The following is a 15,810-nucleotide window of genomic DNA, read 5'->3' on the forward strand; positions in this document are numbered from 1 at the left end:
TAGAAAAGATATAAGAGAAAAGAGACGAGATTATATATAATTATATATTATAAATTATTAATTGTACACATAAACCATACATACATACATATACGTATAAATTGTGTTATTTGTAATATATGTTATTTATGTATTATATATAATATATGTTTATAATATATTATATATAATATGTAACAGTTATGTGTGTGTGTGTGTGTGTGTAATATTTATAGATAAAATATTAACGAGAGCGCGAGGGTTGCATTTAATTATTATAGAGTACATAATATCAAAAAGCGAAAGGGACACTGTTTTAAGATTTGTTACACAATCTAAATGAGATATAAATTGACGTGGTGCATTTTGTCTTCACTGAGCAATCAAGGAGAAAAGTGTGTCAGAGCGGATTAATTAAATGCATCTCGTTTCGCAGAATTGATGAGAATTGATTATACGCGTGCCTTCTTTCGTCCGTGATGGCAAAAGTGCCACGCGTATGTTATTGATGATGTATTTAAGAACAGATGGCCTCATAATTATTACTGAGTAATTGCATTAATGTTATATATATACACATATATACATACATATAACACGCACACATACATACATACATACATACATAAATACATACGTGCTATATATATGTATATATGTATAAAATTTGATTTATTTCCTCCGCATATAGAAATTATATTGGTTTTCGAATACATAAATACGAATGACAGGCTATCAAGTGCAGTAGCTGTCAACATGTAATATCCGTGGACATGCGAGGATTGTGATTATGTTCCTTTAACTTGTTACAAATAAAATAATCCCTGTATGCAAAAAAAATTAATCAGTCACCTCATGCTCCACCACAAACGCGATTGTATTTCGTTTGCTTTTCGTATATGTTTGCGTATCAAAGAGGCTGCATATTTTCCAAAAAACTATATTTTTGCAAGAGAAATCTTAATTTTTTGTAATACAATATTTCACGATATCATTCTTTATGTCTTCATCTTTTTACTCCTAAGAATTTATATTAATAATTTACACTTTTTTAATATTATAAATTTTTACTTTATACACTTAAAAACATTATATTATACATGTATGTGTATGCTCTTAATACACATATATATGTATGTGTAATAGATACATATGTATAGTATACATAAGATAATTGTTAGCAAAATAATAGATGCTCATTCTAAAAAGAGCATTAATCTAAAGAGACTTTAACTCCTTTTTTTTACACAGTCTGTCTATGTCATTTTATTACTAATATATCAATTTGCCTAATCGCGTGTGTGATGGTGCAAGAGGGAAAGAAGCATATATTAGAATTAATTCTATCGAATCTATATTAATCTAATATATAATTTTGTCGTTTGCAAGTTTTTCTCTATCATAATATTATCTCGTTAAAATTATGATTGTTGTAATACATCTTAAGATATCCTTATATCTCACAGAGTGACATATAATTTTTTAATACTTAAACTGGATGAGAATAATAATTCACGAGTTATTTGGTTATTAATACATTTTATAATTATATTATAATGTTATTGTGTGAGATTTATATGTCGTTGAATTTTGTAAAAATTTAATTAGGATCAAGCTGTTACTTTTATCGCGAGGACAGATATCATTTTGGGTGAATCTCAAGCGGCCAATACATGAGCTCAAGTATCGATTATGGTTTATGCGCAACTTTTCACTGGCATACAAACATACAGTCGTAGCAACGGACTGACAACGCGATAAAAATTCTATTTATTTCCAGTTGTGTAATAAATAAAGTTTCACCGCGATCGAAGACAATTCATACAAATTTTCATACAGATCACGTGATCATAGATCGACAATTTCCCATTTGATCTATTCTAACATAAACTAATACATATCATGCAATATATAACTCGATATGTATATTATTATATATTATGCACGGCCAGCAATTTGTGAGCAATTTCCAAGTGCGACTGATTCACTATTTTGTTTTTATTTCCGATTTAAACTCTTGTAGACGTAAGACTGTATAAAATAACAAAGAGATAAGCTATACTTTTAATTTTTAAACAGTTTTATTTTTAATTACAGGGGAAGGAGAATTTTATTTATATTTATTAAAATATTTTCAAATTATCCAAAATTTTTTTTTCGAGTTGCACTTGATCTTGAAATATGCGAGCTGGCTCATCCATATTTCCGCATGAATAATTTTAACTATATATAATAAACAAGTACAGCATAAGTTAGCATAGGATAATATATAAATTTAATAATAGTAAAAAATCATATTAAGCGAAGTAAAACAATTACTTAAAGCAACAGTCGCGAAAGGCGGAACTATTGTCTATTTCTTCCAGGATAGGCATACTATATATATATTTCAACAAAACAATTTTGAAGCGGATAAGATATCTTTCTGGACGCTGCTCAAGTGCGATTAGAAGTTATAAGTTTATAATTATATCGTGGCGGCTTTATGCGATCGCGAGAAATTATCGCAAATGTAGTTTCTTACATGCAGTGGTCGCAAGGTTGATTATGATGGAGTCTGTATATAAATGTACATAGAATGCGACGGTATTATATAATACAAGAAAAGTACTATACTCTATAAACAAAGTTACTTTGTATTAGTACATATATATATATATATATATATATATATATATATATATATATATTTATATATATATATATATTAGCATGTTTCACAACAGTGCTCTGAAGTCCGGAGAAGTAAAGTTATAGACAAGTACAGATTATATATGCGAACGCAACGTATACTATATAATAACATTAATAACAATAAATTAGATCGATTCATTACATATTTATTTTTATTGTCTCTATGTAACTTTTTATTATTAAGAAAAGATTTTCTTTTTAGTTTAAGAAGAATATCACTATTGATATTGGTCTAACAATTGTAGAATAGGTTGCGACACTATTTGCAGAGAGGACTTTCCCCAGATAAAATCGTAATGATTGAAGGTGATATTCATGGAAATCTTGTAATGAAGCACGATGCTATTGAGTTTGCTAGATAAGAGTTCCACATCCTTGAATTAAAAAAGAATTAGAAAGATTAATAAGTGATCAATAGTTTTGGTTCTAATGAACTTTAATCATATATGATAATATTAAATTAGTATACATTTAGGAGAAAAAAATAAATAATTGCAAAGTTTATTTCTACAAATTAAATTTAATTTTTGCAAAAAGAATATTTTTTTAATCATAAGATATACCTTTGTAGTTGTCAGCCAATCATTATCGCTGCTGAAGAGAACGATTGGCGCTGTGATTTTTTCCAATTGATAATCCGGCGGTGTCGTTGAGTTGTATATTCGAAGATTTTTGTTGGTATCACCATAATCATATTGTCTAAAGCGTCCTAAAATATATTTTAAAGTTCTTTTTTTAGAAAGAGAGAAAAACTTGCTCGAAGTTTGATATATATGTCGCTTGTATACATATATAATATATCGAATATTCAAAAGTTTTTTTCCTTTCTCTGTATAACAATTTTAATGATATTACCTGCATTAATGTATCCTTGACCATAATGTACCAATTGTTTCCAGGAAGCGCCAGCAGGCACATGACCTATGATAACTGTCAGATTTTCCTATCCAAACGAATAGAAAAGATTAATCAATAATATGAATGAAAAAGAAAAAAGAGATGTTGGATAGAAACTGGAAATCGACGCAATATAAATATCGTGCTCTCACTGTATTTAATTCCTCGCGGCTAAATCCCGCGACCAAAAATAAAATATTACTGCAGATGAATTGTGTGGACGCCATGCTCTGACAGAATAGATTCGACACGAATTTTCCCCAGGTGGACCGCGAACGGAATTCTGGATAACCGAAAGTTTCACCGATCCACTGTAAAAAAAACAGAATTGATCGAAAATCTCGGATCAATTGTAAATTTTTATTTATTAATGTTTAAGTTGATTTGTATCTCACCATGCCAAGATAAGATAATTTAGCGAGTTTCGTAATCGGTCCACGAAGGTTGCCACTGAAAGCTGCGGGTGCCAAGGCTATCATTAAAGTGATCTTCGAATTATACTCGGGTTTTTCCGATGTTGTTACCCAGAACTGCGTGGTACCTTCCGAATGACCGACATAAAAAATTTTCTCGTATCCCGTCACCTCTAAAACGTAATCGATCATCGCAGGAAGATCGTAAATGCCAAGTTCATGATAACTAAAATACATACATGTTTTTTAAATATTTAACTTCTTATTTACTTTCTATTTTAGGTTTTAAATTTAAAAGTTTTAAATTCTTTTAAATTAAATTTTTTTAGTTTTAAATTTAAAGTAAATATTAATATATATATTGTACATGTATATGCGCGTATATAATGCATATGTGTATATTTTAATATTTATTTTAAATTTAAAAATTTTAAAAATTTAATTTAAAAGGACTTAACTTTTTATTTTAAATTTTGCACTTTTTTGAGAAGACTAAATATAAATGTTAAAATGTATTAAGTTAAGAAAGAAAAGATATGTGATGAACAATTCTTCTCTCTCATAAAATTATGGCTGTTTTTTTAGGATTTCTACCTAAAATTCCAGAAAGCTCGATCTGTCGGCGACAACGAGATATGATTTCTCGAATAAATATTTCCTCTATTATTTCCAAGCCATACATCGTAACCCGCGTCGGCTAATATATATGCTAAAAATAATAGATCGTAATCTTCCCTCATTCAAACAAATATTAATATTATCTTTATATTAATATAATTGTATAGTTATATTGATAAGTATTTGTATAATTACGCTAAACATATATGGATATATATCATAGATATTATATGATAAACAACGTTTTTAACCCGAGAAAAATTTGCATAAACATACCTAAGGACTTTTCGGGTCCCATAAGAACCCAATCGGCGGAACTACCTGCTAATCCGTGCACTAAAAGTATCGGCGTTCTTATCTTGGATCTTGCTTCCTGTTCATCATCCCGGCCATGTGGTATTCGATGCAGTTGCAGAGCATAACCATCCTCTGTAAGGATTTTGTGAATCTCCAAAGAATATCCATATTTCGTCACCAGTTCGGGCTATCCGACACATAAGATACATAATGGCATTTATCGAGTATATTCTAATTTTACTACATTTTAATGAAGTATAAGGAAGAAATATATTAAAATATTTATTAAAAAATATATAAATATTAATGAAGATAATATTAAGAATATAAGTTAATATAAATTAATCCGCTTTTATTTCATATTTTAGATAATATAACTAAAATCAAGATTGAGAAATAATCATTTCTATTTCAGTTTTTTTTCCTATAATTGTAACGATAATAGTATTACAAATTTTGCTTCTAGCGAAAAAAATAAATTTGTTACAATTTTCTATAGCGAGCAATGTGAATTCAGTTACTTTCGTTATTTTATGAATTTAAGCAGCTTAATTTCCACGGAAACAACATACACAAGGTGCATTAAATTTTTGTAAAAATTAATAGACAATTTTTAAATTACATTAATTCTTTATATTACTTTTTAAAATGGATAATGAGTTATTACTTTTATAAAGTAACTTTCCCCTTGGTTAAAATTAAAATAGAATTCTAGAAAAAATGTGTAAAAATATAATTATGGAAGAAATTTAAACTTTTTAAAAATCATTAGCGTGTGCTTTAAATATATTTTTGGCCATTTTATAAGCATTTGTCTATTTTCTTGAAAAATACACACATTTGAATGTCAAATATAAACAAGCATGTCAAGTATTAAGATAAAAGACTAAGTTCATGCGCATATTACGTAAGTTTAACTGACATTCAAGATTCCATTCACTGTTGTAGCATGTCTTACATCTGGGGCGATCCATTATATCATAATGATTATATCTATTTACATACTTATATCTACTTATAATGAAAAGCTTATGATGAGAGTAACTTACCGTCGTGAGCGTGATGTCGGGATTGTCGTCGGGTTTGGTGAACGCATTTGCCAACGATAGGCAAGAGTTCAGAAAAATTATTGTGATGAAAATCCAGCGTTGATATATCATCGACAACGGCATCGTGAAGGCGCACACATAACAGAGCGCCGAAAATCTTGCTCATCAGCGTTTTATACGTAGCGTTTATCACGTCTCTGCGATGCACGTAGGAGACTCGCGATAACGTGACATCTCCATGTGTGCATCCTCGTGCATTCTCGACCCTTGAGAAACCCGGCCATCACTCGGAGAATGGAAAGTGAAGTTATATAGAATGGATCGCGAAGTTATATAGTAAATAAATAAATTTATTTGTTCAGCTTTGCCAATCACGAATGATGAAAAATGATTTTGATACTCTGCTGAAATTTTTGTCAAAGTATACTCATTGTTAATAAAAGAGGTTGTCTTTTTTTCTTTTTGAAGAAACTCCACAAATTCTGCTAAAGTTAAGCAGATTAGAAAATTTAAGTTAAACTTTTAATAATCATTTTTTATCTTAAATTTAATGTAAAAATTGAATTTTTATTTCTATATTTGAAAAACAAATCTGGAAAGATTTATAAAGCATATTTAATTTAATCAAGTAAGTTTCTTTGTGATATTTACTTTTAGCATATTTTGATTTGTTAGAAGGCAAAGCTAATAAAGGTGGGAAATTGTTTGTCTCATGCTTTTAAAAAATTAAACTTTAAAAAATTCGGGTCCAATTATAAGGTTATTATGATAGTAAATATCATAATAATGATATTAAATATTAAAAAATGAAATATGAATAATAAATAGAAGTAACATTTTAATAGGAATTGAAACAATTATATTATTTTATGTTTTATGTTATTCAATGCGAAAAAGAAAGAAAAATATTTTATTATTCTTCATTTCATTAACGATTCATAATTATAAACTAGAACGTAATTTTAATTCTTGCATCGTTTCGAAGGTAACGCTTTGCAGTCAGTGAGTGGATGTTATCTGCAGTACATTGTGAAAGCGACTGTCACAACTAGGTTCTTGTCACGCTTTACAAGGTCGATTTCGTCAATTCTTCATCTCCGACCTTGTGAAAAAATTGGGAAAAGAGGTTTCCTTTATCATTTAAAGTTTCTCATTAACTTTATCATGTGTGAATATCTAATATAAAATACTTTTATTTTAATTACAAAATATATAATATGCATCAAAAGATGGACTAATTTTGAAATTAACATTTAGATATGTGTGTATACTTACACTTATATCATTAAATATAAAAAAATAATAACATAAAGAAAGGCTGTGAGAGCCAGCGCAGATATTATGTACACAAGAAATTACAAAGATAATAAATTAACAAGTAATAACAAATTTATTAAATAAAGTTATTAAAAGATATTGGAATCGCGTTTCGGCCCTTTTTTGGCTTCAGCGCAATAAATAATATAATGAACAAATAATAAATCGCAACGGATGTAAATAGATTATTAACAAGTAAAATAAAATTATCACAACAAATAAAAACTTTTCAAAATTGCATGTATCGTCATGATATGGTCATCACAATCATTTATTTAATAAATTTCTTATTATTCATTAATTTATCTTTGTATTTTTTTTGTGTGCATTATATCTGCGCTAGTTCTTATAGCCTTTCTTTATGTTATTATTGTTTAAAATGCTTAGAGCAATTTGTTTATTATTTTCTTATTAAAGGAATGTATATATGTATCGGCACCATACATTAATTCTAAAGCTTTTAATTCTTAGTTATTTTTATTGCAGTCCAAGTATGCTATACAAAATATTACTCTTTTAATTATTTTTGACTTTTTTAAAAGATTACAAAAACTTACTTTTATGAACGTAATTATATGCTTTCTAGAAAAATAAAAATTTAATTTTAATATAAATTATCGAAAAGTTCCACAGAGTATTTCTATTTATCTTTTTTATTCTTTTTATTATTTTTTTATAAGAGATAAAACAAAGACACTTGGTTCTTTCAATTAAGAAATAAAATATAAAAAAAAGAAAAACAGAAAATATAATTATGTCAAAGATATCAATATTAATACTAAGCAACAGAACGGCAATCTATGAAGACAGATTTGGTACCGAAGCTCACGAGCCATCGGAAGCATTGATATTACGAATGGAAATGGATGAGATCACATCTTCGTTCAGCCAAGTTCCATAATAGAAAAATTCAATAATAAAAAATAAATCACATTTGAATTTTACGATTAAAAGAAAAATTAAAAGAAATTAATATTTGAAAATTTAATAATTAAAGTAAACTTGACTAAAAAAGTTTAAAATTAATAATTGACAAATGTCCTGTTGCATGAATTTTTAATGATTTTTAATTTGGTTTGATAGCGCAAGCAAATGATTGGAATAAAATTGATGATTATATTAGATAGTTTTAGACAACAAAAGAGAATTATTATTTTATTTCAAATAATTTCTTAAATAAATTAAAATAGTTACTTTCGCCAAGGATTAATTTTTTATTTAGAAAAAAAGGAAGATAAAATTTCTGTAAACCTCTTGAAAAAGGAATAAGATTGTTTCTTTCAAAAAAGATTCTCATCCACGTGGTTTCTACGTTCATTAATTGCCGACATTGATCTCAAGTTCTTCACTGGAAACGTATCCTGAAATTATTAGAAAATTATTAGGCGAATATAATCAAGTTGGAGGTAGCACAACCAGCAAAATTACCTAGCTACATTATCGACCGTTGAAAATCTACCTTTAGCGGTAGTTTGCTGCGTTGTCGATGATCGGTAACTGTTCGGTATCTGTTAGTGTTAGCTCCTATTCGATTATATTCGCCTAATACTTTCCTAATATTTCAGAATATATTTGCAGCTTGAAAATCATCGACGTCGCGGGAGTTGAATCGCGGTAACCCGCGAACTGTAAATATTGAAATTTTGAAATATTAACAAAGTATCCGACGAATATAATTAGATAAGAAGTTGCATTAATTAAAAATCCAAAAATTAAAAGCATTCTTAAAATTTTAAGTCTAAAGCTTTGTACCACAAAAATATAAATTCATAAACGTATTAAACTCTTCAAAGAATTGAAGAACTCTTGAAAAGAATTCGTAATATCTTTATAAAAACGTGCTGTATATAACATAGAAAAATTTCTTTTTTAGGAACTGAAATGTCATTAAATGGAGATTTTGAAAAAATATATTATTCTATCAGATATCTCTCGGAATAACGACTAGAAAAGTTCCTAGAAAAGAAATTTTTCTATATTAAATGTAGCACGTTTTTTATAAAGATATTACAAATTTTTTTCAAGAGTTCTTCAATTCCTTCAAGAGTTTAATACGTTTGCGAACTTATACTTTTGTGATACAAAGCTTTAGACTTAAAATTTTAAAGATGTTTGTAATTCTTTGAGTTTTAATTAGTGCCTCTTATTTAATTATATTCGTACTTTGTTAATATTTCAGAATTTCAATATTTACAGTTTGCGGATTACCGCGATTCAACTTTTCGACGTCAATGATTTGCGAGCTACAAATTCTGAAGTTGTATTCTGAAATATTAGGCGGAATATTAGGAAAGTATTAGGCGAATATGATCGGATAGAAGTTAACACTAACAGATACCGAACAGTTACCGATCGTCGACAACGCAGCAAACTACCATTAAAGGTAGATTTTCAACGGTCGATAATTTAGCTAGGTAATTTTGCTAGTTGTGCTACCTCCAACTTGATTATATTTGCCTAATAATTTCCTAATATTTCAGGATTCATTTTCAGTGAAGAACTTCATCAATGTCGGCAATTATTGAGCTACAAATATTTAAATTCTGAAATATATTGTTAAACGATATAATTAACAATAATATTTTAAATTTAATATTTATTACATTATTTAATTTGATTCATTTACACATAATTAATTAATATAATATAATGATATAATAAATTATAGAATAATGTATTAATTAATTCAATTTTGTTTTCTCGAGGAGAAATACGCTTTGGGCAACTAAAAAACCTTTCAAACGATTTATCCTTGGACATTAATATCCTGTCGTTGGGGCATTAATGATGCTTTCTGTATGTACTTTACAAATTGAAATAAAATTAAATAATTTACAATTATTTCTAATTTTATTAAATTCATAAATAAAACCTAAACATTTTTTGTGGAGAAATTGCGTATCGCTTTTATTATTAAATTTGATGAAAAATGTTTTTAGTTCGGATAGTAAAGTAAAGAGAGAGAAAAATCCATTTTGAGGTATATACTGGTCTCTTTCTAACTTTGCAAATCTGATTTTCTATAAGACAGTAAAGGAAGGCTTGCTCCAATATACTGTAGAGCTCAGTGGCGTCGCAATCCAAGTGCACTCGAAACTGCATTTATTGTTAAAAAATCTTCGATGCGAGGTAGGTTCACAGTCTTGTTCTCGGAGTCCGTTGCCGCCCGTGGACGGGAACGGACGAGCTAAGTACGTATTGCGCACTTTGTTTGGATTAGTTTGGATTCACAATCTTTGTCTGGTGATCAAATATTTGAATAAAGACTTATTCATCAGTTTATGACAGTGAGAGTGTGATTGAGCCATGTTCCTCAGTCAGTGCCAATTCAAACCGTAGAATACAACGCACTCGTGATGATCCCGAGTTGACATTACTCTCGATCCGCGCAATAAACCGCCTGTAAAAGTGACCGAAACATGGACATTGCGGGAAACGGTGTAGACGCGTTGGATCCGCGTATACAGGTAATTATTATCGAGTTATTATTCCTATCTCTTATCCGGATCGCGATTGATCTCGGCTGTTTACAGGCGGGTTACGCCCGTAAAACAATCAGGTTAGGTTATGTTTTGCGAGCGCCCAATACCAGTGTCTAACACCGCCTGGTACATCGTCCCATTTTGCTTTCACTTTCCTTCCTTTGCGCGGATGTAAGATGCGTCCGATTATGAGTGATTCAATCGTTTAAATCGTTATAGTGACAATGTACTGTTGAAAAAAATTATTTTGCATAGTAAACGATATTTAATTGAGAGCAATTGCATGAATGTGCGATGAATGTATACAGTTTCTCTTTTCTTTGCCATATCTTATCCAGAGAAAAAAAGCCTTTTAATATGAGATTTCTGAGGTTTTTCTCAACCAGTAAATATTTAGATTAAAGTGACCCTCTTAGATTTTGATAAAAATGTATTCAATCGACTTCTTTTTGCGTAAAGATTTGAAAAATAAAAATCGTTCGATGCTATGTAAAAAACATTATTAAGCGCTAATGATGACACTTCCGAAGATTAGAACATCTGTCATGCAATGAGCATAAGCGTGAGCTGCACAACAGAATAATACAATTTTGAAATTTTATAATAATAGATAATAATAGATAGAAATTTTACAGTAATAGTGTATTTTACGTTATATGTTTTATATATATATTATACAAGCATAAGAATATTTTATAAATGTTAAAATATGTTATTTAATATACACACTTATATAAATAACGTTATAAAATTTGTTTCACATGGATTTAATAAATAAAAAAATCAATTGTGTAAAAGCTTATTTTCATTCAAATTTCACATACTTTTTTATTACAATGCATGCTTACAATGACAGTACCACCATTACAAGTTTTCTAATTTTTGAAAACATTTTTAACACTTAATAACTTTTTTATAGCTTTGAATAATGATTTTTATTTTTTAAATCTTTATTTTTGCATGAAGAGAAATCAATTGAGTGTATTTTTATCAAAATCTAAGAGAGTTATTCTAAACTAAATATTTATAGATATGATCTCTTTAACATTTCAAGTTACAAAATAGATTTGTGTCTTTTAGATCGAGTTGGAAAACTTGAACAATGCAACAGATGATATAAATAAATTGGAAACTGAATTGGATGTAAGAGAAATAATATTTCATCTATAATAATATTCATACATACATAAATACATACATATATGTACACATATATATACATATATTTATGATATACAGGAAAAACAATATTTAAATAAAATATACTAGTAATATTAATTTGATCTTTAATTTATTTTTAGGAAGCTCACACTGCTTTTAGACAGCTTCTTTCTGATACAACAAGGAGACTGAAAGAAATTACTGATAAACTTGGTACTAGTTGTATTGAAAAAGCAAGATGTTACTACGAAGCACTGGAGATGGCTCGTCAAGCTCAGGTAGAAATATAAACAAAATCTAATTTTCTTATTTTATAAAAAACAGCTTAGAAAATGATATACTAAAAATTGTATAATACTGATTTACTATTTCAATAATGTATGCATGTATATTATACTTGTATATATACATATATGAGATAGATTATGTATATATACATAGCTAAAAGAATATATATTTATTTATTTATTTATTTATTTATTTATTCATTTATTTCAGATATGTATAATGTTAATATGTATAATTTTATAAATAGCTAACATTTTATTTTGAATATAATCATTTTTTATGTTTATATTATAGATTAATTAACCAATTGTATTTAATTTAAATTGCAACTAGCTGAATTATTATGTAAAGAACCAATAAAACATTTTTTGCACGCAATTTGCAGGTGCAATGTCAGCAACAAGCGCAGCTGTTTCAAAGAGCCAGCGAAATTCATGCAGCTGCAAAAGAAACGGTTGCTTTGGCCGAAGCACGATTCATATCTCATCAGCATGAGTGGAATTTCGACCAGGCATGGCAGGATATGCTCAATCATGCTACTATGAAGGTAAACATTAGAATAGAATGTATAATATGCATATGTAATCGCGTTATACATTCAGTTATCTTTGAAAATGTTGTGAGGCATTTGAAATCATTGAAAATATTCTAATGTTTTATCTATTCATGTTTATTCCATTGAAATTAATTTAGCAATGATTGATCTTTATGATGAAGACAGGCTTATAATAACAAAAAGATAAGTTTCACTTACATGATGTAGTTACATATCTTTTATATAGGTCATGGATGCTGAAAATCAGAAAGCTGAGTGTGGCCGAGAACATCATAGAAGAGCGATGCTGTTTCACGATGCTGAGAAGAAATTATTGCAATTAGAAGAAAAACATCGACGTTCAATAATAAAAGCACGACCGTATTTTGAGGTGAAAGCTCAATGCGATCAGATGTTAGCAACGCAAAAGGAAAGAGTAGAGTATCTGCAGCAAACCGTTAAAGAAGTTAAACGTAATTATGCTACAAGTCTTCGAACATTGGAGAGCATTAGTAATCAGATACATCAACAACGAAAAGATGGTACTATGAAATATATTTGGGAAATATATATGAATTAGTTTTTTGTTTTTTTATTTTTTTAAGTATATTATGTTTCAGATATCGTAGCTAATGGACCGCGAGAACCTGGTGTCGGTGCTGAATTAATAGGTTCAGATATATGTCAAAAATATGAGAACGAATTTAACAATTTCAACAGTCGTAAAATATCTCCAATTAGGTACAACCAAATTGAAAACAATGAAAAACCACATAATATCAAAGTTAGTAAAATACACAATTGTGTGTCTCGTATAGGATGTTGAAATTATCGATGTCTATTTTATCTATATCTGAAATTCACAGGAATTTTGTTCGACAAAGGAGAAGACGGAACATATTGATAAGAGGTCTGTGGACGGCAGCGAAAGCAAGTTCACGCAATGGGAGTTAGAATTGCAAGCTAGTATAGAAAAATTAAATCACTTATCAATCGGAAATCCTTTGCTTATCCGGAAACGAGATGCGCAAAGTTCTTCCGATCTACGGAGCGCCGTTGATGTCAGCAGGGCGAATAATTTCTTACCCACCGAAATATGGCAGAGCCAACTTCAAAGATCGACCAAAGATCCGGAGACTTTTGAGAAAAATGAACTTTTCGATAGCAGCCCTCCGCATTTGCAAAGATCGTACTCGATGATTAATTCGATGCTAACATTACAAGGTGCATCGACATTCGCTTCAACAAGCAATACTACAAAATCGCTGAATAGTAGTCCAGTAAATAGAAGTACATCGAATTTCGAGAATAGGAATATTGCCGAGAAAGCGGGAAGCGCAGATATGTTGAAATATGTGCCAAATAGAATCTGTCAACTCGACATTAAGAACAAGAAAGCACAGAGCAGCTGGAATATTAACGATTATTCTAACCACTTTGATGTTACGAGTGAAGAACAAGAAAAAAATAAATGTAGTAATATAAACGATAGTTTAGTCAATACAAGTCATGTACAATCTACGAATTTATCTACTACGACAGATTCTTTTAATATCAAGTTCCTGCCTGCAGAGCCTAATTTATCAGAAGGACATCATCCTTTCGATTCAGAGAATCGTTCTCTAACGTTTCCTGGCATTAGCCAACATCTTATGAGCTCACAAAACGATATCACACGGTTCCAAACACAATTTAGTTCTAATACTTTACAAAAGAATACATCGTGCAGTGCCAATTCCAGTCCGATGAAACTGAAGAATCCATTAATATTGTCTGCTAAATCCTCGAATAGCGAGAATATAGGACAGTTCGTCGAAGAATCTATCCCTAAACATTTTGCTAAAAAAACTAAAGAGTTACCGTTACTATCGCTTTTCGGACCAACATCCGCGTTGTCGGCGATCAAAGGCAAAAGTTGCAGCATGATCGATTTGGATGATAAACAAAATCTAAAGACATTACTTGATAATTCTCATCTAGGCAATATGCAAGCGATCAGCGCGGAAAGATTGGCGAACGTCAGACCCAAATTGGTAAACAATTATCCAGAGACGAAGAAGACGGACGATATTAAGAAATAAGTACAATACAATAAGATAGATTATTTGTGATAAGCAATTTCTGCGTCTAACATGTAAGTAGAGAATTGTTAATTATTTGTGAATTTTAGAATTTATGCGTTTTATGTACATACAATAAAACTGCAAAAGCGATAATGTTGCAATTTTAATGACGTATTCTTACGTTTTCGTTTATGAAAGTCGTTTTTTCAGCTTTATCGATTTCGCTATCGATCGTGCAACAGTCGATTTTTAAGTGCGCTGTTAAGTTAATTTATAATATATGTATTATATCAATCATCACGAATTAGCTAGATATTGATATTACTTATATCAATAATAAACTTAATCGATACAAAAGCGATTAAAGATGTTTGAAAGTAATTATTAAAGAGAAGTCTGACAATACAAATTAATAAAATAAATCTACATGATTATTTGCAATTAGACATACATGCTATTAAAAATCGACCAGATCAATGTATGATTCGTATTGTTTTCCAATTTTTTAACATGTGCTTTTTTTAATAAAACACATTTCTTAACAAATTAATACTTGTGTGCAGTTTATTTTATTATTACACGGCTTACAATTACTACAACAATAAATTATATAAAATTTATATTTTATATAAAATTAGCGATAACTTTATATATTTATTAATTAGATGCGCGATTTTTTGTACAAACACAAGGTGTAAAAAAAGCTTTTTTGATAATTATTAATTTACAATTAACTTATTTCTAATTTATATTTAGTAATTATACAGTTGGATATCGCGAATAATGGATATCTATCATAAGTATATTTCACCCAACAGATAGATATCGCGGCGGAACACATCCATTACACAAATGCATGAAAGCTAAAGGTCGATAACCGCCTATCGTCTTGTCTTACAATTAATGTAAAGAGACATAGTTGAGGTTGTGTAAAATCTGTAAAGAAATAACATAATGAATTGGATGTCTTGAATTTTCTTGCAGGGATGCTATACCGATATCGTTATATGTATGTAT

The 15,810-nt window shown here is 29.1% G+C and overlaps 2 protein-coding genes and 1 long non-coding RNA gene across 5 annotated transcripts; 2 read left to right on the forward strand and 1 right to left on the reverse strand.

Moving 5' to 3' along the window:
• Positions 1-2,626: 2,626 nt before the first annotated feature.
• LOC145976502 (lipase 3) lies at positions 2,627-6,192 on the reverse strand. Its single transcript, XM_083107637.1, has 8 exons — positions 5,948-6,192; positions 4,878-5,085; positions 4,578-4,692; positions 3,966-4,209; positions 3,723-3,881; positions 3,529-3,616; positions 3,237-3,382; positions 2,627-3,047 (listed from the first exon to the last, which is right to left on the reverse strand). The coding sequence occupies exons 1-8, from the start codon at positions 6,068-6,070 to the stop codon at positions 2,892-2,894; spliced, it is 1,239 nt and encodes a 412-aa protein (XP_082963763.1). The 5' UTR covers positions 6,071-6,192; the 3' UTR covers positions 2,627-2,891.
• On the forward strand, positions 5,751-7,112 carry LOC145976504 (uncharacterized). Its single transcript, XR_014440254.1, has 3 exons — positions 5,751-5,805; positions 5,927-6,283; positions 6,933-7,112. It is a non-coding gene; the product is annotated as an uncharacterized LOC145976504 (long non-coding RNA).
• A 3,163-nt stretch (positions 7,113-10,275) lies between these two features.
• On the forward strand, positions 10,276-15,802 carry LOC145977065 (uncharacterized). 3 transcript variants are annotated; one of them, XR_014440402.1, is made up of 9 exons: positions 10,276-10,393; positions 10,543-10,731; positions 11,827-11,889; positions 12,048-12,185; positions 12,581-12,742; positions 12,978-13,272; positions 13,351-13,514; positions 13,597-14,864; positions 15,612-15,802. XR_014440402.1 is itself a non-coding variant. In XM_083108722.1 (7 exons), the coding sequence occupies exons 1-7, from the start codon at positions 10,684-10,686 to the stop codon at positions 14,809-14,811; spliced, it is 2,085 nt and encodes a 694-aa protein (XP_082964848.1). In that variant the 5' UTR covers positions 10,400-10,683; the 3' UTR covers positions 14,812-15,345. The 3 variants fall into 3 exon arrangements, 1 of the variants encoding a protein (XP_082964848.1); XR_014440401.1 differs by lacking the exon at positions 10,276-10,393 and having other exon boundaries at positions 10,400-10,731; XM_083108722.1 differs by lacking the exons at positions 10,276-10,393; positions 15,612-15,802 and having other exon boundaries at positions 10,400-10,731; positions 13,597-15,345.
• Positions 15,803-15,810: the final 8 nt, after the last annotated feature.

The sequence above is a fragment of the Camponotus vicinus genome, unplaced genomic scaffold, assembly GCF_025532165.1.
Source record: "Camponotus vicinus isolate PSW18456_S1 unplaced genomic scaffold, iyCamVici1.0 SCAF_9, whole genome shotgun sequence".
Taxonomy (NCBI): domain Eukaryota; kingdom Metazoa; phylum Arthropoda; class Insecta; order Hymenoptera; family Formicidae; genus Camponotus; species Camponotus vicinus.